Source organism: Chionomys nivalis, chromosome 3 (genome assembly GCF_950005125.1).
Source record: "Chionomys nivalis chromosome 3, mChiNiv1.1, whole genome shotgun sequence".
NCBI lineage: Eukaryota > Metazoa > Chordata > Mammalia > Rodentia > Cricetidae > Chionomys > Chionomys nivalis.
Window position 1 is genome coordinate 77,293,744 of NC_080088.1, and position 24,555 is coordinate 77,318,298.

The 24,555-nt window shown below is 46.6% G+C and overlaps 1 protein-coding gene and 1 long non-coding RNA gene across 4 annotated transcripts; one reads left to right on the forward strand and one right to left on the reverse strand.

Moving 5' to 3' along the window:
* Positions 1-1,153: 1,153 nt before the first annotated feature.
* Positions 1,154-10,935, reverse strand: LOC130872166 (mitotic-spindle organizing protein 2-like). Its single transcript, XM_057765996.1, has 3 exons — positions 10,706-10,935; positions 10,363-10,502; positions 1,154-1,433 (listed from the first exon to the last, which is right to left on the reverse strand). The coding sequence occupies exons 1-3, from the start codon at positions 10,870-10,872 to the stop codon at positions 1,276-1,278; spliced, it is 465 nt and encodes a 154-aa protein (XP_057621979.1). The 5' UTR covers positions 10,873-10,935; the 3' UTR covers positions 1,154-1,275.
* On the forward strand, positions 10,371-21,944 carry LOC130872167 (uncharacterized). Of its 3 annotated transcripts, XR_009056890.1 has the most exons (8): positions 10,371-10,892; positions 16,373-17,325; positions 17,727-18,042; positions 18,332-18,460; positions 18,607-18,741; positions 19,138-19,358; positions 19,993-20,146; positions 21,676-21,944. It is a non-coding gene; the product is annotated as an uncharacterized LOC130872167 (long non-coding RNA). The 3 variants fall into 3 exon arrangements; XR_009056888.1 differs by having other exon boundaries at positions 19,138-20,146; XR_009056889.1 differs by having other exon boundaries at positions 17,908-18,042; positions 19,138-20,146.
* Positions 21,945-24,555: the final 2,611 nt, after the last annotated feature.

Below are 24,555 nucleotides of genomic sequence, written 5' to 3' on the forward strand. Positions count from 1 at the left end.
CTTACCTAGCAATTTTTCTCTGGGATTATCTTCCCCTGGACATTCGGCCAGTTGCCTAATGTCACACAGATGAGGTTTAGATTCAACACAACCACAATCATGAAGAGGTTGTGTGTGCTTCCTCAGGACCTTGACAGAGTTAGTTGCAACAAAGTAGCTGCCAAGCTTAGAATTTTAGTACCTTACCCTTTGAGAATACATTTGCTAATCCCTGCTCCATTTGACCCTCTATACTGCAGCTGACCCCTCTGATTTCCTGGTTCTCTAACCACAGTGCCTACCCTCAACAGAGAGCAGATCGTCTCTTGTACCATGGCAGTCACAGGCGGGCTGTGGGGCTGGTGATGGAGATAATGCTTTCTCCAGAGTGTGGGCAGAACGGGGTCGTGGGAGGGTGTCTACGGTGTGTCTTCTGTTTAAGGGAAAGTAGCCACTATTTCTGCACTTGATTCAAGCCTTGTGGGGTGCTTTCCTCCCTTCTTGGGAAGGAGAGTAGTAACTACTAGCCCCTTCCCAACTACGGTCATGGTGAGACCAGGCCAAGGTGCAGGAAGCTATGTGTGTGGTCGGCAACATCACAACCCTGGCAGAGGCGTGGGCCTCCTGGAGCACGTGTTTGATCATTTCTACACCGATGCGGCATTCTAACGGCAGCAAAAAAGCTTAGCAATAGAGTCCAGTCGGGCATGGCGGTGCATGGAGTGTATGGACGTGGACTTTGGTCCCAGAACTCAGGAGGCAGAGGCCAGGGGACACTGAGTGCGAGGCCAGCATGGGTTATAGAGGGAGACTTGTATCAACTTAAAAGAAAAAAATGGAGGATCTAAAACAGATCTGTGTGGGGAGTGTCCCCAAAATCCCTACAACTGGGTTAAATGCGAAAGGGGAGGATTCAGGGGTAAAGTCCGTGTTACTGATCTAGACGATGACAGCCCATCCATTTTCCATTCCTGGCTTGGGCTCACTGCTACCAGCACTGTGATGGGTTGGTCTTGTAGGGAACATTTTAAATTCTTGAAAACATGTTGGCTTGTTAATAAAAAGACCATTTTCTTAGACCCCAAATAAAGATCCAAAAAGGTAAAAACCACCATTATGTCTCCTGGTTATAGTTTGACTGTAGCAAAAACCAGAACTGCACACAGAATTCACCCTAAATCTTTGTCGTTTATTAGTATCCAAAAGTGGCAGAGAGAGACATTCAGCTTCTAAAGAAAGAACAGAGAGGACAGCGTCTGCCTCGACTATGGTCCCACGTACAGACTCTGTTCCGGCCTATGTGCTGCTCCGGGAGTTACTTTTCGCAGGTCCTGCCACCTTGGGCAGCCTAGTAGCACTGGGCTGGCGTGGCATTCTCTGAATGGGTCCATCACGGCTTCCACGTTCTGCCACTATGGGTACACTACCAAGAGTGGGGCCACCTCTGTTTCTTCCTGAAAAGAGATTGAACACAAGAATTAGGATGGGCAGACTCCAGCTGCAGCACTCACCAGCTGGTTTCCTGGGGGATGTGCTCATTCATCTGTTGTAGCAACCTGTTCCAGCTGCACACACGACTGCTAATCTTGGGAAGGAGGAAGCTCTTGTCTTTTGCCTGCTTGCTCTCCTTTTCCCTGGTTCATCTATTCTGTTGCTGAAGCATTCCTCTGCTAGTGTTAGAATCTACTTCTTTGGGATCCCAACATAGACTGAAGACCAGGAGCTCTGCAGGAAATCTTGGGGACTCTGGCACCAGACTGGAAATGCTAAGCCAGCCAATCTTGTAAGCTGAACAACTTCTTGATCCTTGGACTTTCTGTTGGACTGTATCACAGACTTCAGCCTGTAAGTCACTCTAATAAATCCCCTTTAAATATAATAGAATATAGTATTTTAATATATATTTTCATTCAATCAATTTTGTTCCTTTAAGGAACCCTGACTAATAAAGACTGGCACCAGGACTGGATCTAGAGAAGTAGAATTTTAAGGATGAACTGTGTAAGTATCTGGGACAGGTTTTCCAATTCACCAACAGCTACTGTTTCTGAAGGCTCTTCCAGTGGCATGGAGAACACTACAAATCCACGGTGTGTACTATTTAAGCAACTTACACATAAATGCATCTGATTACCCCGATTCGCCTACCGTAGGGAGCAAACATAACTGCACACTAAGTGGCAGTGTCTTTATATGTAAAACTGTTGGCAGTTTGTGGAAAAAAATCAGGAAAATAGTGATGCTGGATGGTTGCCTCTAGCATTTTTTTAAAAATATTTATTTATTTATTATGTATACAATATTCTGTGTGTATGCCTGAAGGCCAGAAGAGGGCGCCAGACCTCTTTACAGATGGTTGTGAGCCACCATGTGGTTGCTGGGAATTGAACTCAGGACCTTTGGAAGAGCAGGCCATACTCTTAACCTCTGAGCCATCTCTCCAGCCCTACCTCTAGCATTTTTGGATGAACTGACAAAGTCTAAAGGTTTCTGAGTGAACCCTGGAAGAGAATCTTCTCTTCAGCAACCACAGGGCTCAAGTTGTAGAAAATCAGACTGAGGCCCTAAGACTGGCTGAGTTACAAAGGAAATTCAAGTCCCAGCCTCAGAGGGTGCTGGCAGTTAAAGGGCACTGATTGGTAAGGAATGGGAACCTGGAACTTAGGATGCAGGTGTGGGAGAATCCTACTGAGGCTGAAGACTTTGAACCCTCAGAATTTGAATGGTTTCTCTCTCCACCCTTAGAGGAAGATGTGTCCCTACCCCAACCTGCAGTAAGTACTGCCTTTGCCACTTTTGTCTAAGGGAATTAAAAGGAATTGGCAATGAAGACCTTCCCTGAAGACAGTGCCAGGAAGCATAATACTGATGGCCTCAGGGCCCACCAATAGTTGCCTTGGTACTTAGAACCAGATTTCAAGCTTAAGCAGGCTCCTAGAGGGACCATAGAGAGTGAAACTGGTGAAGAGGTTGTGTTATACAGCTAAAGAGCTTACTAAGTTTGATGACACTCTAGCAGAAAGTCTGAGGACTATGTGCAGGTATGGGCTTAAGGATGGGGATAGCCGTGGAAGAAACAGAAAACTTGATCCGGCTGAGTTTACTGACATGTGGCCACTAAGTGGAGAATTCAGGTTTAACACAGAAGCTCCCGCAGTTTGGTTGGTTGGCTGGCATTTGTCAAAAGATGGTCCACTGAAAAGAAGCCCACTATCCCTTGGCTAAGGGTTGATGAAGGGATTGTTAGGCTCAGAGAAATCTCAGTGTTAGAGAGGGTACATGTGTAAAGCCAAACTCTTCACAATGGGGAGGCACAGAAGACATGCCCTCCAGTGATGCTAGACCACAAAACCATGAGAGGGCACCAGCACATTTAGAGAGCTCTGTTCTTGCTCTGTCCCTCAAGCCAGACCTTAGCATTGCTCACTGAATGTGTGTGATGGTTTTAACTGGGTCCTGCTTCAGGGGGAGCAGGAGACAGCACTGAGCCTAGCACAGAGTCAGGTGAGTGTGGGGATCGTAATGGGCAGGACAGACAAAGCGACATCCATAATGGCCTGACCTGTAGCAGGCAGCACAGGCAGCTAATTTTATAGCTAGCAGGCTCCTATGCACCTTTGGTACTGGCTAATCAGTCACAGTGTTTCCAGGAGTGAAGCCTGCTGCATCCTGTTTGATTTGTAGAAGCAGGAAAATAAACAAGTGGAAGAACGGCTACAATGGATGTAGCTACACAGACTCCCAGGCCCTAAACCAGTTTCCAAATGAGCCAGGTTGCAGGCCTTCTAGAACTCTTAGAAGGAAGGGAAGGCAAGGCCCCTCTGAGGAAGGACTTTGCTAAAACACCAGAGAGTCTTACAGTTAACCTTTCTCCCATCTTTCCCCAGAGGGACCCGAGGCCTTTTAGAAGGCCGACTCTACACTGCAGAAAAGGAAACAATCAGACTTTCTGGGATCTACTGGGTCCTGGTTCAGACCGACACTGATTCTGATTAACTCACTTCCCAGCAGAAGTCTGACAGTGGGCTGGCAATCATGAATGCCTGTTCTTACCAAGGTTCCCCCCACCCCCCAAACAGCTGCAGTTACAGCACCTACGAGGCAGCAGTGGCTTGGAGGGCTGGTTGGCCAGAGGCAGCACATGCTTTGACTCGGCATCCAATATATGGTACGCTTGCTCCCACAGCCAGGATTCCCGGGGCCAGGAATCTAGGGGTGGAGAGGGGAATAGTCCCACTTGCTATCACTCCTAATGACCATTAGGAGGCCATTTAGGAAATGCGAATCAAGCTTGCCCTAGAGAGCTGTGATCGCCCCTAAACAGATGGCAGGAGGGACTCAGTGCCATGCACATTCACACCGGAGTCGTCATCACACCTGCATCAATCAGGCCCCATGGGCAGGAAGTGCACAATAGAGGTCTGAAGCCAAGTTCCCTAAAGCTTCAGAGACGCTGTGATTTCCCACGTCCCTGGTGCAGCTTGCAACACTCAAGCCTCAGGCTTAGCTACGGATCGTTCTAGAATTCCTTAGAGGCTGAACCTCTGACCACTGAAATCACCCTCAGGGGAAGCTCGCCGATTCACGTGTTTGCTCATTCTTGGTTTCGTTTTACTTATTTACTAAAAAACGAACAAACAAAATCATAGCCAGAAAGATGAGCAGGTCCTTGGACCAGAGCTTTTATTTAAAATGGTGGCTTCTGGGCTCTAGGTACCGATAGTAACTGAAAACCTAGGAGGACCTTAGGGCTAAAACAGGCTGGGAAGCAGGCTTGCCCAGGGCTCACATTTCCTCCCATGCGGATGGCGCATCCCAGCCTCTGCAAGTGTAGTAAGAGCTGCACTGCAGACTCTAACATATGTCCCCTACTCGCCAAGGGTCCAGGGTCCTTCATCTCTTTGCTTTACCCTTGCTTGGCTGAAAGCTGGGAGCATGCGGGAGGGAGTCAGCGACCTGGAAGCACCACCCGCGTTTTCCACCTTCCACAGGCTTGGAAATAATCTAGGACTGAGACTGCTTCTCAACACTGACCAACTTGTTTAGGTGAAATATTATGGCAAAATTCAAAGAAACTAGTCCTACCTACAGTCAAGTTCTGTGATCACCCAAATTTCCTCAACTCTCCTGTCAGCTCCATACTCTGAGCCCCTCTCTGCAGACATATTTCTTCCCTGACTCAAGGCGTGTTACAGCTCCTCAATAGGTAAGGTCCCCTAAGCCTTGGGTCACCCAACCTCCCTGTTGTGCTGCTTCTTTTGAATCCCAGCTGGCCTCACTGCAGCCTGGTTTGAAGCAGTCTCTTACAGAAACTTCCCTGTTGCTACTTTTGAGGCAACTCTAGCATTGGGTTCAGCTCTGAAACACCAATTCTTCTTTGGTTTTAGAGACACAAATAACAAGAGGTTCAAGGGGGAAAATAAGAGAAAAAAAAAGGAAAAGAGGAGGCAAAGGAGAAGGAAAAGGAATAAGATGAGACAGAGGAGGAGGAGGAGAAAAGAAGTAAGAAATTAATATTATTTTAATTAGTTCAAATTATCCAGTCTAATCTGCCCTCTGTATCCTCTATGGATATGGCTTTTGCATTTATAGATTCAAAAGATTTCAGACTTAAAATGTGATTTATAAAAAGCTAAGTACAGTGATGCATGCCTATAATCTTATTTCTTCAGGAGGGTGAAGTAGAAGGTGAGCTTGGACCTAGGACTTCATGGCTGGTCTGTGGCCAGGCCTAGTAGCAGAGGGGTGTAACCTTAGCCACATCTGGGATAGGGGGACTATGGGAAGAATCACAAGGTCAAAGCCTGACAGTGACGTAGTGAATTCAAGGCTGATCTGGGTAATTTAGTGAGACCATCTCATTATAGAAATGGTTTTAAAGGGCGGGGGAGCTGGTGGTCAAGTTCACTATTTGTATCCTGGTATATACAAAACCCTCGGTTTGGTTCCCAGCAATGCATAAACCAGGCCTGGTGGCACAAGACTGTAATCTTACCAGAAAAGACAAAAGACAGAGGGAAGAGGTTACAAGTTCAAGGTCAATCTTTTCTCAAAGCAGCTACTCCCGGCCCACCTCCACGATGTTGACCAGAGTCCCCTCAGTTCTTCCCAGCAGCTCTGAGGACCTTTCCTCCTAACTCCTCTAGTCCTCTGTGATTCCCCAGCCCTGAAGAACCTCTCTCCACCAGGGTCTCAAAGCTGCCACACTAGGCTGAGACTTAGGAAGGGGACCTTCAATTTCCTCCCTGTCCTCCATCCCTGCTTTACTCTTAGTCCCGCTGCAGCCTGACCCATCCCCTACCAACTCCACCTCTTGGGGAACAGAGGGTGTCCCTCACCCCTCGCCACTCCCCTCTGAACCTCCCTTCCAGTCCATCTCCATTTCTTTGTGACTCCCCATTGACCTGCAAAACAGCTTCCTACCAGGGCCCAGAACCATTCTCTACCAGGAACCCACAGTCATCACACTTGGCTGTGACTCAGGATCCCATAAAGGCCACACCTGGCTAGGACCTAGATTGGGCAATAGCAACCAAAGAATGGAACACTCGCCCAATAAAGACAAGACCAGATACATACACCGAGAAACACCTTAAACATTGTAAATCCGGATGCCTATGTCCTACAAAAGCACAAGCATGAACAACCAAGACAATATGCCTCTTCCAGAAATGTAGTGGGAGCTGCGGGCTGCGTTCCTGCCACCCAGCTCTCGGCCTGGCTAGCTAATGCCCCAAAATAACAACATGCAAACTGTATTCTTTTAAACACTGCTTGGCCCATTAGCTCTAGCCCTTACTGGCTAATTCTCATATCCCGATCAACCTATCTCTAATAATCTGTGTAGCACCAGTCTTACCAGGAAAGATTCATCATGTCTGACCTGGCAGCTTGCTTCATCGTGTCTGGCTCTGAGAGGAGCTGCCCTGCATCTGAGCTCACTTCCTCTTCCTCCCAGCATTCTATTCTGTTTACTCCACCCACCTAAAGGCTGGCCAATCAAATGGGCCAAGGCAGTTTCTTTATTAGCCAATGACCTTCCTCCATCACAGAAACTGGCAACCCAATTGTGTTAGGCCCTGAGAAAAACAACTCAGCACAAGACAAGAATTCAAATATAGCAATTATGAATAATAAAAGATCCAAAGGAGGATATGAATAAAAGCCTTAATAAAGACCACAAAAAGCAGGGCAGTGGTGGCTCACGCCTTTAATCCCAGCACTTGGGAGGCAGAGGCAGGCGGATCTCTGTGAGTTCGAGGACAGGCTGATCTACAAACTGAGTTCCAGGATAGCCAGGGATACACAGAAAAACCCTGCCTCAAAAATCAAAACATAAAAAAAAAAAAAAACATGAAAACACAGCTGAATGAAATAATAAAAAAAATTCATGGCATGAAAGCAGAATTTAACAAAGAAACAGAATAGCTAAAGAAAACCCAAACTGAGATAAAACTGGAATGTCAAGTAAAAACCTTAAAGGTAAACCTCACCAACAGATTAAAAAACGTGGCAAAGAGAATTTCAGGTCTTGAAGACAAAGCAGATGATAGTGGATAGCTCAAATAAAATGATAAATCAAAACACAGTCAGGCTCAAAACATTAAAAAAAAAAAAAGACCAAACCTACAAATAATAGGTATAAAGGAGAAGAGATTCAGTTCAAAGTCACAGAAAAAATATATATTTTTTCAGTTTGGGTTTTTTTTTTTTTTTTGAGATAGGGTTTTTCTATAACAGCCCTGGCTGTCCTGTAACTCACTCTATAAACCAGGCTGGCCTCAAACTCACAGGCCTGCCTTTGCCTCCCGAGTGCTGGGATTAAAAGCATACATCCCACTCACAGAAAATATTCTTAACAAAACCATGAATGAAAATTTCCCCAATCTAAATTAGGATGTAGCCGCCACAGGAGATAGATGCTGGACACCAAATGGAACCTTACTGGTAAGCCACAACCACGTGGCGATACACAGATAAATAGAAATGGGTTTATTTAAGATGTAAGAGCTAGCTAGAAATATATATATATATATATATATATACATATATATATATATATATATACATACTAATAGGCCATGCAGTATTATAAATAATTAAGTGTCTGTGTGATTATTTCAGGTCTGGGCAGCCGGAAAAAGAACAAGTGGCCTCTATGTTAGGAAGTGCCCATTGAGGAGCAAGAAACAGACAGAATACCAAATATCTAGGATCAGAAAAGAAATTCCCCATGACACATTATAAACAATTCAGCTATCCAGAGGTCCTGCTGTGCTTGCAGCATCTTTTGGACGGATGCTAGAGGCTGAATAGCTCTTGAACTCACGGCCTGGAGCAATACCAATCTAGTCCCTACAGGAAAGCTACGGCAAACCTCAGTGACTACCAGCTCTGTCGTTACAGGTCATCACCCCCTCCAGTGGGTCACTTCACCACTGCTGCTACTTTCTCCATCCCATATTTGGTTACTGAAAGGGTGGCTGAAAGATCTGCGCGTATGGATGCTAAGACACACAGAAGTCAGAGATCTCTCTATGCCTCACCCGGTAGCCTTGAGTTACGGCACATTTAAGGTCCAGCCCGCCCTCTAACCTACTTCTTCCACCTTTACTTCCTCGACATCAGCCAGTATTTCTAAGCTCCCAATTCACACCCTGCCCCTCAGGACCTTCTAGAACTAAACCCTCAGGAGCTAACAACCCTGTGGTTCATCTCCTCTCCAGAAACCCCTCATCTCATCCTGTGGTCCATCCCCAGCCCTCTCCTCAACCATCCCAACCTAAAGGTGGCACTTAGAATGGATGGAGGTGGGTAGCATGGGGAGGACATGGAAGAGGAGGCAACTCGATTGCCCCTGGGAGCCCACACACCCAGATTCTGGGCACCTGATCTTACCATACCTGCCAATACCTGGAAGGTACCCCAGCCCACAAATGAGACACTCGAGAAAACGCAGCTTACAAGTAGATGTGTGTCACCAGAAAATGTCACTCTGTGGCGTTGCCAAGGAGACTGGGGGAGGCATCTGTTCCCTTCTCCATGCTTTGCATTCAGCTGAGGGAGGTGCTGGGGAGACCGAGACCATGTTCCCAACAGTGCCCACGGGTGCCTCGTCCTTGCCCCTGCCTCACATCCTCTGCCTGGGGTAGGGACCTTTACATGGTGCACATGTGAGAATGTTGGTCTTATCCTGGAGGGTCAACACAGCTGCATATCCTAAAATCCTGTAAACTGAGCAAAACAACACATCCTAGTTCTGAGCAGCATGGCTGGGAAGACCCACACTGGTCTGGTCTTGTAGCTCAAAGTTGCCTGGCCTTGAGGGGACAATTCCCAGTGGGAGAGGGCACATCAGCATCAAACCCAGACATGACACAGTAAAAATGCCTATTAAAGGAGAAAGCAGGCAGCAAGAAAACCAGAGTGAGGTATGGGGGCAGGGAGGCAGGCACGAGACAGCTGGGCCTTAGAGCAGAGCCGGAGAGGCTGCAGGCCTGAAGAAAAGAATGGCCTTGCTTCTGCTCCTGCCAAAGAAAGGAGGGCCAGAGAGACACAGGTTGAGCAGAAAAAGGGAGGGTCAGTGAGCATGTGTGGGTTCCCAGGCCTAACTGTCCCACTGGGCCAGGTCAGCACGTGACCCCATTTGGGTGCCTTCCAGGTTCTTCCTGTGCTTTCTGGCAGGGATACAGCATTGGATCTCCATCCACTTGTCTGGGAAGACAAGGTGTATTTCAGAGTGTTCCCACAACCAAAGAGAAGAGATGCAGCAGACAGGATGTGTAGGTGCAAGGACCTGAGATCCCTCTGTTACACTCTGGCTACCACCATCTGCTTATTCACCAACCCAGACATGACCTCAAGAGCAGGGGAGCCCTTCACACCTGAGCAATGGGTGCATCTTTCTGTCAGACTTCTACCTTGTGTCCCAAGGCAGTCAGATAGCTCCAGTCCTGCAACCCAAATAATCCCCAGATGGGGGGTGTGCAGGCTTGACCAGCGTTGAAGAGCTAGACCTGGGCATGGGAAGGATAGATAAGGAATTGTCTGCCCTGTACTCTGAGTGCTTCCCTGAGGCTGTGATTTTCAGGTAGATGAAGACCAAAGCCACGCTTATTCCAGTACCTGTGGAATGCAGGCATGATGAAGAGGTGGGAAAGAGTCAGCCAGAAGGACCCTAGCCTGCTTGGACCAGTCTGTGATCCAGCAGTGTGATCCTAAAGGTGGAGCCAACTAAGGTCCCTGGAAGTTGAATTGGTCTGCAGACCGTGGTAGAAGATACACAGACAGGCTGAGCCATTCCGAGCCAAGCCAGCCTGTGGTTCTTCACCCCTCCCACCAACCCTGCCACCCTCCACCGGAAGTACCCGGCCCACTTCTAACCTCGGGTCTCTGATGTGGACAGAGATATGGCTACCGAGTCCTGGGGATCGTTCGCCAGCCGTTGTCCAGCACACATGGACTTCAGTATCTGGAAGACGGCCAGAGGAGCCACGTTCAGATTCAGCAAGTCCACCAGGATCCTGGGAAAATAAATGTGGTGCTTAGCGAAACCTGAGAGCCTCAGAGCATTCCAGTTCCATGTGTTTGGCCAGCTGGGCCACCGCCATGGAAACTCGTACAGAGACCGGGAGTTTTCAGAGTAGCGGATCGGGGCTGTCGGGGTCCTGAGGCAGGCTCATCTGCAGGGAGTGTGAGCTCGAAGCCCTGACCCTTGCCTTCTCACTTGAAAACATCCGGGTCGATGATGGTGCCAGCAGCCTGTGCAAGTTCGTACAGCTCCATTTCCTCGGCTTCCAGCGCCTTCTTCCGCCGAAGCGACAACTTTTGCAGCGTCGCCGCCTCCAGCCCTGTGGATGTGCCCAGTCCGGCACCACCACCCGCTGCCGCCATCAGCGCAGCTTGAAAAAAAGGTGAGCGTTGGGCCCAGGCCGCCAGGAGATTCCACAGCGCCTCCTACTGGCCACCCGTTTCCATGCAGGGTCCCCGCCGGTCCCAGCCAGGCAGCTCCAGCGTGGAGGGCGGGGCGGGGGTAGGGTCGGGAGGAATCTTTTCATAGTTGATTGTTTGACTTGTACTGAGTGCCTTGTGTACACAGGGCAGTGTCTTAGACATGGGGATGGTACGGTGGAAAGCAGCACCCAGAGCCGTGCCTGGCAAATACTGGATCTTGGTAAATGCCTGTTAGATCACGGGTATTCATGATTGCATGTAATTATCTCTTCTGCCAAGGGTCCCTAAACAGTTTTCGCTTTTAAGGAGCACACACATTCCTTCCCACTGGAATACGTAAATTTAGGCGTAAGAGGGCACCGACGCCATCACTGCGCACGCGCATTTGTGGCCAACCGCTGCTCTCCCTACACTCAGAGGCGTTGGGCTGTGCGCATGCTCCTTTCCCTGGTTGGGAGGCGGTTTTTCAGATAGGCCAGAGGCGTGTCTTGATGACAGCACAGCTAGGTACGCCTTTCCCTCCCATACTGTGTGGCTGATAGTGGTTTCGGGTTTTGAAGCTAGGTGAACCCACACAAAGACCAGAGATGAAGTCAGCAAGTCAGTTTGACCTGTGTGATGAGAATGGTAAATGTTTGACCCGCCACCGTGAGACAAATGTCACTGCCGTCCGTGCAGGATGGACCTGAGAAGCCAGTCTAGGAGTGCTCACGCAGAGAGAAGGGGACCAGGAGGTGCATTTAAGATTTGTGCAGTGGTATCTGGGAGATGATTTGTCTCATAATGCTTTGGACATTTTTAAAGGTCTTTTGCTTATTTAAAGGTTACCATGTATGTGTTTTCATGGGTTTTGTGTCTGTGTTTCTGTGTGTGTATCTTGTGCTTTATCTTTGTTTTTTTCCTCTGTGTTTTATTATTTTGGCTTTTTTTTTTCAGTGTGCCTGTTTGTTTGCTAGAGGGAGAGAAAAGTGTTGGGTTGAGTAGGTGGGGAAATAGAGAGGATCAGGGAAGAAATGAGGGAGGAGAAACCAGGATCGGATTATAGGGTATAAAATTATTTTCAGTAAAAATAGATATATGGGATGAATAGTCTCCGTTCTTAGAAAACTTTGTCCATTGCTGAGAGTTTAGAGCATCTATTCAGTACTCAGCCTGTCTTCTTTCTTCCCTGCACTGGGCACAGATATCCTGGATCTGCTGGTCCTCATTGCTTCTCACCACCTACACTTTGTGAACCTCTGGCCAGTCACCAGGGTCCCACATTCTGTCTGTTAAAATGCTCATTTTCCTAGTGTACTTCCTGTCCAGGTTCTAGAGGGAAGCCTCCCATTCCTCCTCTGTCTCACTCTTGCCCTCTCCCTGCCTAGGCCCCATCATGCTGCCTCTGGCACAGCTTCCCATTTCTTCTCTTTCCCCTCTTCAGGGCCTGAATATGAGCCTAACTGCCAATGTTCCTCTGGCTCTCTTTTCTATAAAGCTCATCTTAGGGGAAATTCATCTCAGTTTCTTTCTGCAAACCTATTTTTGCATGAGTTTCTCTCACAGGTTTGACTCCAGTATCGTGAATGTGCAGATGAGGGCACTGATGGCTCTTCCTGACAAACATAAACTCATTCACAAGTTTCTGAGAATTTTGATTTTACACTTTTGTTTTTCCACTAGCAATCCGTCTGCCCAGTCAAAATCCAGCTTGCTATGAGCCCAGACTGTCATTTTGGGCCTTGGGGCCTGTCTCAGCTAGAGTTAGTATAGCTTTAATGGAACACTATGTATGACCAAAGCAACTTGGGAGGAAAGCATTTATTCATGTTCCTCTTCTACATCACAGTGGATAATCAATGGAATCCAGAATGGGAACTTAAGCATGGCAGGCAGCTGGAGACAGAAGATGATGCAGAAGCCATGGAGTATGCTGCTTATTGGATTGCTCCACATGGCTTGCTCAGCCTGCTTTGTTATACAAACTCAGGACCACCATACTGGGCTGGGCTCTTCCCCATAAATTATTAGTTAAAATCATACCCTTTAAGCCTGCCTACAGCTGGATCTTATGGAGTATTTTCTCTGTTGAGGCTTCCCTCCTCTCTGATAATTCCAGTTTGTGTCAAATTGACATTAAACCAACCGGTACAGTTTCCCACTTTGGACCTGACAGTGACATGATACTTCCTGGCAAGTCTGATGGCAAAAGTTCAATCCCTGGAATCCACATGGACACAGGACTGACTCCTTCAGTTGTCCTCAGATAGCCACATATATGCCATGGTATGAGTTCAGAAATAAATGTAAAAACCAAACCAAAACCAAAGGGAAGTAAAGCACATCTGGTCAAAGCTGCAAGTTCCAAGAGAGATAGCTCTGTGCCTGTCACCTTGGCTCAACTCAGCTGTGGGCTACAGCTTCCCTTCTAGTATGTGTCTCCATAGGACATGCTTTTAGGATAGCTCCCTGGTGGGAAAAAGAGGGAGGAGGGGAGTAGTGCCTGTGGAGCCTGCACACATCCCAGGAGTCACCTCACTAAACATGACCCAGGTGATAGTGTAAAGGGACTTGGCACAGTTTACAGGTCATTTTCCTAAGAAATGGCCCAAACTGAGATGTCTTGGTGGGCCTCACTTGGTCAAGTGGAAAGTCTATAAAGTTTGGATTACTCAGATTCAAAACAGCAATGAAGTCTGAAGCTGCCCTTCTGCATTCTTCTTGCATTTTTTCCTACGGTCATATTCAGATCATCCCTGTTGGTGATGGAAGCACCCCCATCCCGACTTCAGGTTTTACTAAATAGTTGACCACGTTGGGTGCCAGTTGTTGTAGGGAGATGATCTTTAGGCAAGCTTTATTAAAACATAAATAAAATATTGCAATAACAACCATGGTTTTGGAAATGTATTAGCTGAAGATGCATAGGCAGTGTCTCTGCAGGAGCCTAGCGAGACCTGTGAAAGAGGAAGGTCTTCAGCAGGTACTAAGGCCTTAGCAGCAACAGCAGCAGTCAGGCATGGACTCTACTGGAACAGACTGCACCCTAAATGTGAGCCCAAATGGACCCTGCTTGCATTGCTTTCGTCAGGTCTTTTGTCACATTAACAGAAAAAGTAACTTGATTATATTTCCCAAATATGTAAGTGGTCAAGGTGTACTTTGTGTCTATTGGTGTTTGATGTACAGCATCCTTGGGTTGTCTCTGGTTCTGACATTCTTAGAGTATTTTTTCACCAGTAGGAGGTGTTAGCCCAGATATCAACGTTGACAGTTAAAGGCTAGTGTCTTTGTTACACTTCTTATCAAAGAAAACACTCAATTGAAATAAGGAAATTTGACATGTCCCACCAAAGAAACTAAGGAGGACTCAGAGGCCCACAGAAATGGAAGCTGCAAGCCCAGGACCTGCATGGGTCTGCCCAGGTTCTCTGTGTAGATGTTATGGTTGTTATCTGGGTGTTTGGGGGGCTCCTAACAGTAGGAGCTTGTGCTTTTCTGACTCTTATGCCTGCTCTTGAGACTTTTCCTCACATTGGGTTGCCTTTTTCTCCTTCACAGGAGGCCTTTGTCTTGTCTCCTTGTATCTTTCTTTGTCATGCTTTGCTTTTATCTCTTGGAGACCCTGCTCTTTTCTGAGGAGGAAATGGAGGGGAATTGGGTCTAGCAGAGAAGGGAGGTGGTGGTGGAGCTAGGACCATATGAAGAAAAAGAATAGTGAACAGCTGTATGCCAAGACTCAGCTCAGCTGAGTGGAAGGTGTCCCCAGAAAATTATACACCCCTAAAGAGAGGGTGTGTCCTAAGCATACTTTGTCACACACACAAAGGAACACTACGTCTTTCCACTATGCCAGAATTTACCGAATAACAAATTGACAAGGAATGGATGTTTCAAAGGCAGAGATGCATCACTCTCACTTTCCTTAAAACCTCTGCTTCAGTGAACATCTTCAGTTATCCCGACTTTAGACAGGAATGGTAGTGATCCATCACAAATTACACAGTAAATCTACCAGTCTCTCTCTCTTTACACACACACACACACACACACACACTTACCATTAAGGGTAAAAGGTCTTTGTCATGGGTTAAATATGACATTTCTTATACTGTCCCATGTGCTTGATCCCTTGGTCCCCTTAGGTGGTCCTGTTTGAGTAATTAGGAAACTCTTCGATGGCTGGAGGTCCTTAAGAGACCAGAGAGACTATCAGTGCAGTGATAACAGTTGCCTCACTGTGAGGAAAGAGTCCCCAACCCATGTAAGGGACCAGCTTGGCCTGGACCTTGTCCTTATACTGCAGTGAAGCTGTTAGTAGGCTACAAAGCAGTGGGACTCAGAATTTTGTTCTGAGAGCGTTAGTTTGTTAGTATTCATCTTTGGAATTGGACATCGGTGATCGCCATTGACCTGAACACAGTGAGTTTGTTTCCTGGGGGGGGGGGAATGGGGGGGGCGGGTAGTATTGAGGCATGGATTTTGGTTTACTGTTTGTAGTTTGGGATTTACTTTGTGCATTTGCTTCAGTTATTTTTGTTATCATCCATATTTGTATTGCTGTCTATTCATTTTTCTTTGACATTTTGTGCATTGCTTTATTTCTAAACCTTAAAGCTTTTGTCAGTACATATTAGCTTTAGAAAATAGTTTGACGGGGCTGGAGAGATGGCTCAGAGGTTAAGAGCATTGCCTGCTCTTCCAAAGATCCTGAGTTCAATTCCCAGCAACCACATGGTGGCTCACAACCATCTGTGATGGGGTCTGGTGCCCTCTTCTGGCCTTCAGGCACACACACAGACAGAATATTGCATACATAATAAATAAATAAATATCTTTAAAAAAAATAGTTTGACTATACCATGCACTTGGACCCAACTCAATAGCTTTGCTACTTCCCACAGCATTTCCGCAGGCTTATCAATTCCCTTATCATTGTAAGACTCTTCCTCTGCCACCATGCCGCTCGTGAGACAAAGCATGCTCTGAGGGATCTCGAGGCACGGCAGATGTCTGGTGACCTCTTATATCAATGTTGGCATCCTTTTGTGAATTAAGCAATCTCTTTGAGGGTTGTCAACACTTTGGAGTACAAGGTTTTCTCGCAGCCCCTAGAGTTCCCATGGATCATACTCGTCTCTTTCCTGTCTCACATTCAGTAATTTGTATCTTCCTTTGGGTGGCTCACATCAAGGGTTGTCAGATTTGTTGGTTCTTTCAAAGGACCAGCTCTTTGTTTCTCTGACCTTTGTTTAACCAGCCAAGTGTCCAGTTATTTCCAGCTCTGATCTTCCTTTTGCTTTCTCATAACTGCTTTGGGGTTTGGGTTTTTTTTGTTTTTTTAACTTTGACCCCCAAGATGCCTCATTAGGATGCTGGAGAGGCCTTTGATTTTTATGACTACAAATTGGTAGCCATAACCTTGACTCCTGGAGCTGATTTTGTTTTGTTTTGTTTCTAGCATCTTGTGGTGGTGCCATTCTCCTCCTGATAAGGTAGAGGAAATATCATGGAAGGATCTCAGTAATGCCAATTTATCACCAGAGTTCAGACAAATAGGTTCAAGGTGGTATGTCTCCACCCTGGTGAGCATTGTGTTCCTGAGCCACATGGCAGAGAACAACTTTGAAAACTACTGGAACAAAGAGATTTTTTTGAGTTCCTGTCCCAAAATGATATCCTGTACCAGAGAAAAATTTCCATCCTTGGGCGAATAGAACATCAGCAAAAGATCCACTCCATCAGGAAGCCTGCACGTCACCTCATCCTCCTTCCCTTTCCTTTAAGGAGGAGATGCCGTGAGCTGACTCTACCAGAGTTCATGGCATCAGCAAAAGGCAACAAAGTGCAGGAGGTAAATGAAAAAGGTACCAAGGGCTTCTCTAGGTCCAGCTCATCTGACTTATACATCAGATATTAACTCACCTGTGAATTCTGCTGCACAGGGTGATTGTTTGAAGGCATTAAGCAAGTCTGAGGAGACAGAAAATGCTGCCCCATTTGGTGACACATGTAAGGGGACACGTGGAGGCTGAGATGGACAAGACTGGCAGCACTGTCACTTTTATCCTCACAGCTCTGGATGTCTTAGGGTTCTCGGAGGATACCGACTACCAAAAGGACCAGAGGATGTTACTGACATTAGAGAGAACAACATCACCATTGCAGAACATTATCAGCCAGATTGCGTGGGATCACATATATAATGTGTCCCCTCCCCGTCATGGAAACAACCAACATGAAATAGTCAAAGACATGCTTCAGCATCTGCAAATGAGCAGCCCCAGGAGGCACCCAGAGACTCCAAGAAGCACAGCAGAAGGGACTGGAAGGAGCAAGGAGGCAGATTAGGAACCTGTTTAGAAGGTTTTGTTGCTGTTTTCCCATCCCAAGGACAAAAGACACAGCATCCAGGTAAGGGGTAACAAGGAATGGAAGATGGAGCTCCAGGAAATGGAGTTGGCGGGGCCAGAAAGTTCACATATGTATTTGACATGTCTTTTTTCAAAGGCACTTTGCCACTGCCAGGCTGCAGCCCTTTATAGGACACAAATCTTAAGATGTCTGAAGCCCTAAAAGGAGCTTCACACTGAATCCTGCTCATGAGGAGTCTGGGGAAGTTGAACCAGTAGCAGACAGCAGAGGGTGTTGGTAGGGGTTGGGATGGAGGGAGACAGGAGGAAGGAGAGCTTTGTCAAAGGAACAACAGTTTAGGAAGGGAAGAAGCCTGTGGAGAGCTGTGGTATCACAAGGCAGCTCTTTGCCAAGTCCTTCTATGTCAAAGTCGCTAACAGTCCTCTGTTGTGTCTTTCAAGGGTTAAAGATGAGCCCAGGCCCATGGTTCCTAAACCATTGGTCTGTGTTCGGCCTGGTGTGACTTAACAGCCCTGGAGGAGCCAGGCCAGAACTTCAAAGGAGGTGTACCCCAAACCTGTTGTTACCTGCCAGACACCTCCAGCAACCAGGTCGCCTTCTCTGTACCCTCCTCTCCTGCAGAGTATGAGCAACCATGTCCCCACTGTTTGAAGAGCATTGTTCCTCCAGCACTAGTGACTGGACAGAGAAGCCAGCCACATAACCACCTTGTTATGACGAGGCAGCCATCCCTCCTCTGTAGTCCACGTGACAGAAGTAAGTGCCCCACATGACTCTGGGTCCCCATCTCCTTCTCCCCTCACTTCCATCAACAGAATCAATGAGCACATGGAAAGAAGTGCTTGCACGCTTTCCTCTTAGGTGGTAAGGAGGCACAGGAAGAGGAGGGGAGGAGGAGTGGGGCAAGTGGGACATGTCAAGGGATAAAAGCAGTGAGAGAGGGCAGAAGAAAGGGCTTGCGTCTGGATGGGGAGGAGGTGATTTATCCAGAGGAAATTCCATTCTGAGAGCAGAAAAGTAAGGGATGAATGTGTGGTGGTGACAGGGTCCACAACCAAGAAGGAGAGGAGCGGAATTCCCCTGAAGAGGAGGTTAGGAGCGAATGGTGCATGGGTACCCTGAGAAGACGACCCTATCTTCCTCATGGGTTCCAGCTTGCTCCAAGCTGCAGCAGGTGAGTGCTGCCTGAGAAATCTGCTCTTGTCCTAAGGTGCTCAGCAGGGTGTGGCTGCAGAGAAGAGAAGCCCAGAAACCTCTTCTTCTTTCTGCTTGACCCAGGCTTGGATTGATCTGGTGACATCTGTGTCTTTGTCTTCTCAGCCTCCTTCCTTCAAACCCCAAGGTGCTGTTGTCCCATCCAAGGAGTATTCACACAGATAAATTTCATGTCCCCGTGGGGGATTCCTTGGCTTTAATTGAGCGAAGGTCTACGATCGTTCTGTCTGCTGTGAATGGGTAAGTACTGCTTGACAGCATGTGGAGCATTACTGCCCAGGCAAGACCGGCATCCATGGGACTTCTTTGATCCCAGTGTCCACCTTCAGGGTCAAGAATAGAAGGACACCTAATTGCCTCAGAGCTGCGAAAGCTAGCATGTGGTAGTGTGTGTGCATCCTTACTGGGTGAGGTATCTGCAATGTCTCCCTGGCACCTTTAAGGTAGGGGGCAGCTTTCTGGGTCAACAGGAAGTGCTGGCAACAGGAATGTAAGTGCCTAATCTGTGGAGACCACTCAGATGAAGTGGTTTGACTTCACTAAGAGATACTTATATCTCTTTGTGGTGCAAGATAAGATTCTGCTATCTGATCTTGCCATAATACAGCAATGAAATTGACCTTTGTTCCTCTGCAGAGGCTGCTAGCCTTGGTCACTAGGAATGAGGACCTCCGTGCAAGCTCAGCAATTTCTCTGGAAAAGAGTTCCTGAACCATACCTGTAGCCAAGACCAAGCTGCTTTGACAGTCTACACTGCTCCACCTTGTGGCGATGATGACACAGTGGGTTCTCATAATGAGGACTGGACTCCCTGAAACCTTTCCCAGCTGCTCCCGGGCCCAGGAGACAGGAACAAGGTGCAGAAAGACACAAAATGCTTTCTCTTCCAGCATCTGCTTACTGAATTGGCCTTTTCTTGCATTGTTTGTTTGTTTGTTTCTAGTTCATGGCTATGACAATACTATGACCCAGACAACTTACAAGGGAAAGCGTGTTATGTATGGTCGTCATTTCTAAAGGCTTAGAATATGTGACCGTTCTAGGAAAGGCAATGTAGCAATAGTCAGGCTGTCATTTTGTTAGAGCAGTCACTGATAGTTTACATCTGGTTCTCACGCATAGTCTGAGAGAGAGACAGACAGACAGATAGAGATGGATTTGTAGAGAGAGAGCTTACTTGGAATGGTTTTGGCTTTTGAATCCTTAATGCTTTGTAACTCCCTAGTGACACACCTCTTCCAACCAACCTTCTGGTCCTTCCCAATCTGTGGGCTAAGTATCCAAACATATGCAACCCTGGGGTCCATTCTCATTCAAAATAATACCGCGAATTATCTAAGCACTTCACAAGGGCCCTTGGGGTAACAGTACACTGTGTTCTGACTGGTGAAATCGCCCCCTATGCTCTGACGGCATTTTCAGGGTGCAGAAGTGTCGCTGTGTCTCTCTTCCCCAGCAGGTGTTCTAGGAAACATCCTCAATGTTTTCCAGCCTCGTCCCTCGTGATCATCTCAGGAAGATGTGAGAAGAGACGATTGCGATCCATTTCTTTCCCTCAGAAACTTTTTGGGGGAAGCTGCATTCACACCGGCCCCATGTTTGGCTCCCTAAACCCATGTTGGATGTCTTACGACCACCACACAAGGTCAGAACAGACTAGATCCTGAGCCTGTGTCTCTGGAAAAGAATAAATAACAAGCAGACCCCACAATTCTCATTGAGAGACAGACTCACTACCAGTGGTCTGCCGTGTGTGACAATGGAAATCTGACCCCAGTGGCAGCCTGTCAACCCTCCCATGCCATGTGGAACCTGCCCCAAAGACAAGGGAGAGTCAGCGTCAGTGAACCCTGGCCTCTGACATAGTATCCAAGACATACTAGGTCCATGAAAGCATAAGTCATGGCCTAGTGCAGGGTACCATGGTGTTTAGGGAATGTTCTTTCAGTGAGCTTCTCGGATTGGGAAAAGTCTTCTTAGCAAGCAATGAGAGATTTTCACAACCTTCCTCGTGAGGCTTTGGAAGAAGTGGTAGAAATGGTAAACTCTGGGCAAGCATAACCTCATCTATTATTTCTTGTCATGGTTGAATAGCAGTGGGAACCAGGGTATTCAGACTGAACACTCTGTTACAGTGAGAACCTAAGGCATAGGTCTGCCCATCTCCCCTCGAGGCAAAGGCTGCCTAACCTCAGGCAATGTGAAGGAAATGTGTTCCTGACAGACAAAGTTATTGAATCCATTAGAGTCACCACCCAATAGGCCAGGTTACTTCCTTTCAATGGATTTAAGATACCAGGCCTCATCTTCCTTGGGGACTTTGCTCATCACAGGAGAGGAACACTTGTGTGCCCCTTTGAGCCAGCAAAACCACAGTGCAGATCTTAATACAAGTCCCAACATTACCTTTTCTACCTAACCTCCCTGGTTCTGCAAGCTGCTTACCATGGAAGGAAACTGATGAAAGCCAATGGGGTATCTCAGTTTGTATGTTCCCTCAAGTGCTTCAAACCCCACAGTGCAGGGCTCATGCTTCTTGTACAGAGCTTCAGCATGGGATCGACCACCACAAAGGTCTATGATCCATATGCTGTCTGTACTGTACATAATACATGCTCGTGAGAGATATAATGGCATGAGAACCTAACCATCAACAATTCCCTTCTTGTGCCAGGGATGATAGCTCAACTAAACCGACTATTGGTTCTGCAAATATGAGGACCTGAGCTCAGATGTGGCAACACATGAAAGCTTTGCACGGCAGGGAGAGCCTATAGTCTCACGCCAGTGGAGACAGAAGGATACAGACTCCTTGGGATTCCCCTGCAGATGGTTGGGCCACATTTCTCACCTCCAGCGTCAGGGCAAAGTTCTTAGAAAACAAGGACGATGTGACAGTTGAGATCCCTCAGTATTCACACCTAAGCCAACACATGCAAGTGCTCCAGAACACACTCCCGAGGTCAGACAGCCCTATCTAGACAAGGACACCCAAGACAGGGCGTATGGGAAGGGGAAATAGAGAAAACCATTAGTGGGCATTTCACCGTTCACCAATGATGGTTCTGCTGTGTGAGATCTGTTTCTCAACCTGCTAACATGTTTTTTGTTAAGCAACATTCTAGTGAATGGCTCGTGCATAAATGTGTGTGAATTTGATTTTTGTCTCATCAGATGTGTCTCCTGAAGAGCATTATTGAGTGTCTGGAATCTGAAGAACAGCAGATGAGCTCTCTTGACTGTCTGGCTGGGAGGGACACAGCCCAACAGCCCTTGGCTTCTTGTGGGAGACTTGACCACAATACGTCAGAGCTATGGACCCCGTGCATGCGTGACAGCCCTGGCATCCAAACATAGGTCACTTAAGGAAACTTTAACAGTGTAATTATCTCTATAATTAAACAAGATTTCTACAGGCCTGGTGTGGAAATTATTTTATTAAATGTTTACTTGATTATTATCCTGGCCATTGCTTCTCCTTGAAAGAAACCCATGACATCCAAACACAAGCGAAGAGAAATATCGGGTCACGTGCTTCTCAGTTGTGATCTTCTAGCCCTGTGTACTCTTCATCATGGCGTGCACTTTCTGAGCTATTCCAGCACACAGCTTTTGCACTGACACTTCTAGCTGCTCTTTGACGAAGGCACGTTTGTCTTTCTTACTGGTAGCAGGTTCTGAAGCTCTGACATGTCATGTCTGCAGCATGGTCACAGTTGGGAAACACACAAACAGCTTCCTCCAACAAATTGGCACTCCACCTTATGCTAGCTAAATCCACGTAAAACCTGATAGGGGTTGGAAAGTAATTCTAGACACTAGAAAAGTTTAGCAGCATTTTTTTTCAGATGGGCTCTGCTTGCTAGTGGCATGCTGCAGCTCCTTAAAAAGAGGTCTTCCTGATTCAGCAGTAGCAAATTTAAAAGAAAAAAAGCGTGGTTTCAAAACAGTGGCATCCTGGTTTGCCAGCAAAAATGGCTCTGACTCGTTTAGGAGATCTGGCCAAGGAGCATTTAAATGGGGTTTGTAAGCAGCATGTTACAAACTGCTTAATGGCTCGACATAGATCTGCTGCATTCTTGGAACTGCGGAATGTGCGTGGCTTGCAGAGGCAGCGAACATGCCTCCACCATGTTCAACTGGGCAGAGCAAGCAGGCAGGACCATGTTGGCCCTATCCAGGCTCACACAGCATTAAAAAAAGGTGTTTATGGTCAGAAAATAATACAGATACACAATAAAGACAGATTCAGATTTTTAAAGCCTCTAAATGGGTAACAGTGTTGGATAATTGTATGTAGGTTTGAGAGAAGGAGAGAGAGAGAGAGAGGAAGACAGGGGAGAAAGACTATAGGCAGTTATAATATAAAAGAGTATAAACAGTCATAGGTTAAGGGAGTCAAGATAATAAAATAAATATTAAACTTGTAGAAAAAGTAATAGAGTAAAAACAAGCCACGTAAAGATGGAATATACACAGAGAGTCTGGAGTATGTATATTATTATGTTTTCTTTGAATTTTTTGACTGTGAAGGAACTAAGTACAGAGAGACATTTTATTGTATGGGCTGCTAAGCTAAACCAGCATATATATTTTAAAGGTATCATGACTTCAGAATTTGGACCTAAGAATTTGTTGTTTTGGAAAAAGGGTTCTGCTTTTGTTTCCACAGAAGATGAGAACCTATGGATTTATTCCAGACTAATGTGGTTTAATGGACCAAAAGCCCCCAAAAGGTCACTGTGAATATGCCCCCCAAAAATTACTTTGCCTAATGAAAAGTAGGAGAGAGCTATGATCAAATTCCCAAATATTGTTTATAAATGTTTGTTTACATTTAAAGGGAAATATGCTATAGAGATTTGCGTTTGTATGAATCTTGCTTTATTGATACAAATTTAAGGTCAATTTTGTTATACATATATATATTTTTTTTCTGCTCTTGATTAAGGGGTATTGTGTTTATGCAGCTCATTTAAAAATGTAATGTAGTGGGGCAAGGCCAATTCAGGCACCCTCTACTCTGTTGCCCAAGGACCTAGCTAGGAACATCCCCGTGGACACCTGGGATCCTCTCTAGAGCCAAGTCTCTTGTCAACCCTAAAATGGATCCCTTAATGTAGATACCTTCTTCCCTGCTCCTATATCTGTCCTTCCTCCATCTCCACCCTCCCACTCCCCCAAGCACTCTCCAGTATTTCCCTTTTCCCTTCTCTCTCCCCCCTCCCCTTCCCCCAACCCCACTCAATGCTCCCAACTTTTGCCAGGCAATCTTGTTTGCTTCCAATTTCCAAGAGGATCTATATATGGTTTTTCTTTGGGTTCACCTTGTTATTTGGCTTCTCTAGGCTTGTGAACTATAGGCTTAATGTCCTTTGTTTATGGTTAGAGTCCACTAATGAGTGAGTACATACCATATTCATCTTTTTGGATCTGGGTTATCTCACTCAGGATAGTGTTTTCTATTTCCATCCATTTGCATGCAAAATTCAAAATGTCATTAATTTTTACCGCTGAGTAGTACTCTAATGTGTATATATTCCACACTTTCTTTATCCATTCTTCCATTGATGGGCATCTAGGTTGTTTCCAGGTCTGGCAATTACAAATAATGCTGCTATCACACTTATGATTATCTCGAATATCACCATAGAGTCTTAGTCCGATGATGGATGGAGATAGAGACAAAGTCCCTCATCAGAGCAATGGAATGAGCTCCCAAGGTTCAGTTGAAGAGCAGAGGAGGGAGAAGATGAGCAAGGAAGACTGGACTGCGAGGGGTTGGTCCACCCACTGAGACAGTGTGCCTGTTCTAATGGGAGCTCAGAATGAGCATGTGATCAAAATGGACTCTCTGAATGTGGCTGAAAATAGGGGCTGACTGAAAAGCCATTGATATAGGCACTGGGACTTGTGTCTACTGCATGTACTGGCTTTTCAGGACCCTAGTCTATTTTGATGCAAAGCTTCCTAGGCCTGGATGTGGGGGGGGGGGGCTTGGACTTCCCACAGGGCAGGATTCCCTGCCCTCTCTTAAGAAGGGAGGTGGAGGGA

What these genes read in the sequence shown, in the direction of transcription:
- LOC130872166 (XM_057765996.1), bottom strand. Translation starts at nt 10,872, where the DNA reads ATGGCGGCAGCGGGTGGTGGTGCCGGACTGGGCACATCCACAGGGCTG. An exon ending in ATCGACCCGGATGTTTTCAA is followed by an intron (nt 10,503 to 10,705) that starts GTGAGAAGGCAA and finishes TTATTTTCCCAG; the next exon opens with GATCCTGGTGGACTTGCTGA. An exon ending in GTCCACATCAGAGACCCGAG is followed by an intron (nt 1,434 to 10,362) that starts GTTAGAAGTGGG and finishes ATCTCTTTTCAG; the next exon opens with GAAGAAACAGAGGTGGCCCC.